This window comes from Bacillus rossius, chromosome 10 (assembly GCF_032445375.1).
Source record: "Bacillus rossius redtenbacheri isolate Brsri chromosome 10, Brsri_v3, whole genome shotgun sequence".
In the NCBI taxonomy this organism is placed as follows: domain Eukaryota; kingdom Metazoa; phylum Arthropoda; class Insecta; order Phasmatodea; family Bacillidae; genus Bacillus; species Bacillus rossius.
The window spans coordinates 55,483,289-55,485,693 of NC_086337.1; the positions used below are offsets into that span (position 1 = coordinate 55,483,289).

Sequence of the window (2,405 nt, forward strand, 5' to 3'; positions counted from 1 at the left end):
AGACGGAGTGTGTGCAAATGGAGTTCATCACTGGGTTACTTCTAGTAAATAGGGGATACATTTAATTATTTTCAAGTGCTATGTACTTGAATTGCAATTCCCAATCCTTACAATCGTTTTCATGTACTCTTAATCAAAAAGTTTGGGGTCACATAATATTTAGAGTTGCATTACATTCGGGTAGATACAGCAAGTATCTTGTCAGGCATGGTTCTTCAGACACTTGTCTGGGGTAACTATCAGCTCTTGTCACTTGATACGAGAATGAGATTCCATATTCATCGTGGTATCGGATGAAGCTAATGGCGCTGTGAGTATCCAGACTTGTGGAATGTTGGGCTCGTGCCGGGCAGGAGCGTTCCGGGTGGAGATGCAGCGCGAGAGCCAGAAGGACCGCACCATCCTGTGCAAGTTCGACCCCACGGAGCCGGGCGACTACCGCGTGGAGGTCAAGTGGGCGGGGGAGTACGTGCCGGGGTCGCCCTTCGTCGTCATGATCTTCGACACGCAGGAGGAGCTCACCAGGTTCCTGCAGGTGCGATGTGCTCAGTGTCTTGTCACACTCTTTTCACACATTAGTGTTTTAGCAGGAGATTGTGACTAATACATTTAGTGTTCCTTTCCTTTGATCATGAATCTGGAAGAATCTGCATTCTTCCGACAGGAAACTCAAGGAGGGTGTGTTCAAACTAACACATTGATTTCACACATGTGGTCAATGAAGACTTTGTCAGTAGCTAGTTAAGTACACATTTAAAAATGTTAACATTTGTTATGTGGGGGGTTGCCTATTCCTGATAAGAGCTTCGCTTGTATTTTTCTTCGCGATGCTGTGATTTACTTTTCGAAAAACAACCCCCTTACTGCTTTTACGATGTCATGTAGGAATCTGCAAAGCATTTAGTGAACTGCATTTAAGGCTTTTAGTCATCCGAGTTGTAGATTTTTCCATTGACTTCAGTCTTCACCCATTCCAAATGCCGTCACAGCTGCCAGGCACCCACTGGTTCAAGGTGGTGATGCCAGTGTCGGGTGTGTTGCAGGGGAGCCACTCGCCCGGCTCCGACCTCTACGGCAGCGTCGGCTACTCCACGGGCTACGCGCACATGAACTTCGGCGGACCCGGCGCGACAGGGACCTGGCGGGGGTCGCAGCCCCAGCTGTGAGCCCCACGGCCCACGTCCCATCTTTCCATATCTGCTCCCATGTACACAATAAACACCACACTACTGTTCTACCTCTGCCTTGTTTGTGCCCCCCATCTTGCAAGCACTCCACAACGCACCTGTCCGCCTATTGGTTATTTTGTAATGCCGAAGAAAGATGCCATTATCACCCGTTATATAAGATTAGGGTACAAGAAAGCTGTTCTAATAAGTTTTTCTCATCATATATTAGTGTGTGTGTCTGTGTGTATATATATATATACATATATATACACACAAGTTTTTTCCCCTCAGTCTCATATCACCATATTATGTTCTCATTTGTAGTACGCTATTCTACAATAGTGCCAACAGCATTTACAAACACCACAAGCACAATATGTTGTCCTAAGCTGTGTGTACAACACAAAACTTATGTATCTTGTATCTTCGGTTATTGAGTGAAAATGTGGGATGACATTGTTTACTAGAGAAACAATAACTTTTAAATTTTATGTTTGTATCTTTTTCAATTTGTGAAAGAGCTTTTTTTTCCTCCACCCAGAAAATGTTTGAAAAAATGTGAAAAATAATTTGGAATACACATACTCATCTCGTTTGTTTACACTATAGACTTTAGTAATAAATGTATAGTTTAGACTAAGGAACAATTATTGTTAATGGTATGAGAAAAAATTTTTTGAAAATTTATCTCAATTCCTTTTTTTTAACGTCTGAAGGGGGAAAAAATTCTGAAAATGGTATTTTTTAGTTTTTGTTTAATGGAACAATATTTTAATAGCTAACCATTTTTATCAGTTGGTTAGGTTGGTAACATTAAAAATGAAAATTGGTGTAATGTTTGGTTTTGTTGGATTAGCAACATAAAAATGGCTAAACTTTGTTTTTCAGTTCAACTAATACTCAAAAATACCATTTATGAATTATAATTTTCAAGAGCAGCTATACTATTCTTGAAATGGCCTTTACAAAATAATGATTGTTAAGTGTACATTTGATGCCAAACTTAATATCAAACATAAAACTTTCACAGACAATTTTCCCTGCCTCTGTTTTAATACCAAAATTCTGCACCGCTTTTTGCTTTCTGCCAACTCTTTATACAAGTACATGCAAGATTATATCTTTATACTATGGTGGGTAGCCATAAAACCATGACCCTGAATTTAAAGTTAGTACTCTGCATAATATATAAATACAAGGAAAAAAAAAGAATGCAACAAAATAACTCTTCTTTTT

At 39.8% G+C, this 2,405-nt stretch overlaps 1 protein-coding gene across 1 annotated transcript in view; it reads left to right on the forward strand.

Moving 5' to 3' along the window:
- LOC134536204 (filamin-C) overlaps positions 1-2,200 on the forward strand; it is a 131,697-nt gene extending 129,497 nt beyond the window's left edge. The window contains 2 exon segments of the mRNA XM_063375857.1: positions 354-535; positions 1,044-2,200. Of these exon segments, the coding sequence (XP_063231927.1) occupies positions 354-535; positions 1,044-1,166 (305 nt within the window). The 3' untranslated portion in view covers positions 1,167-2,200.
- The last annotated feature ends 205 nt before the right edge of the window (positions 2,201-2,405 follow it).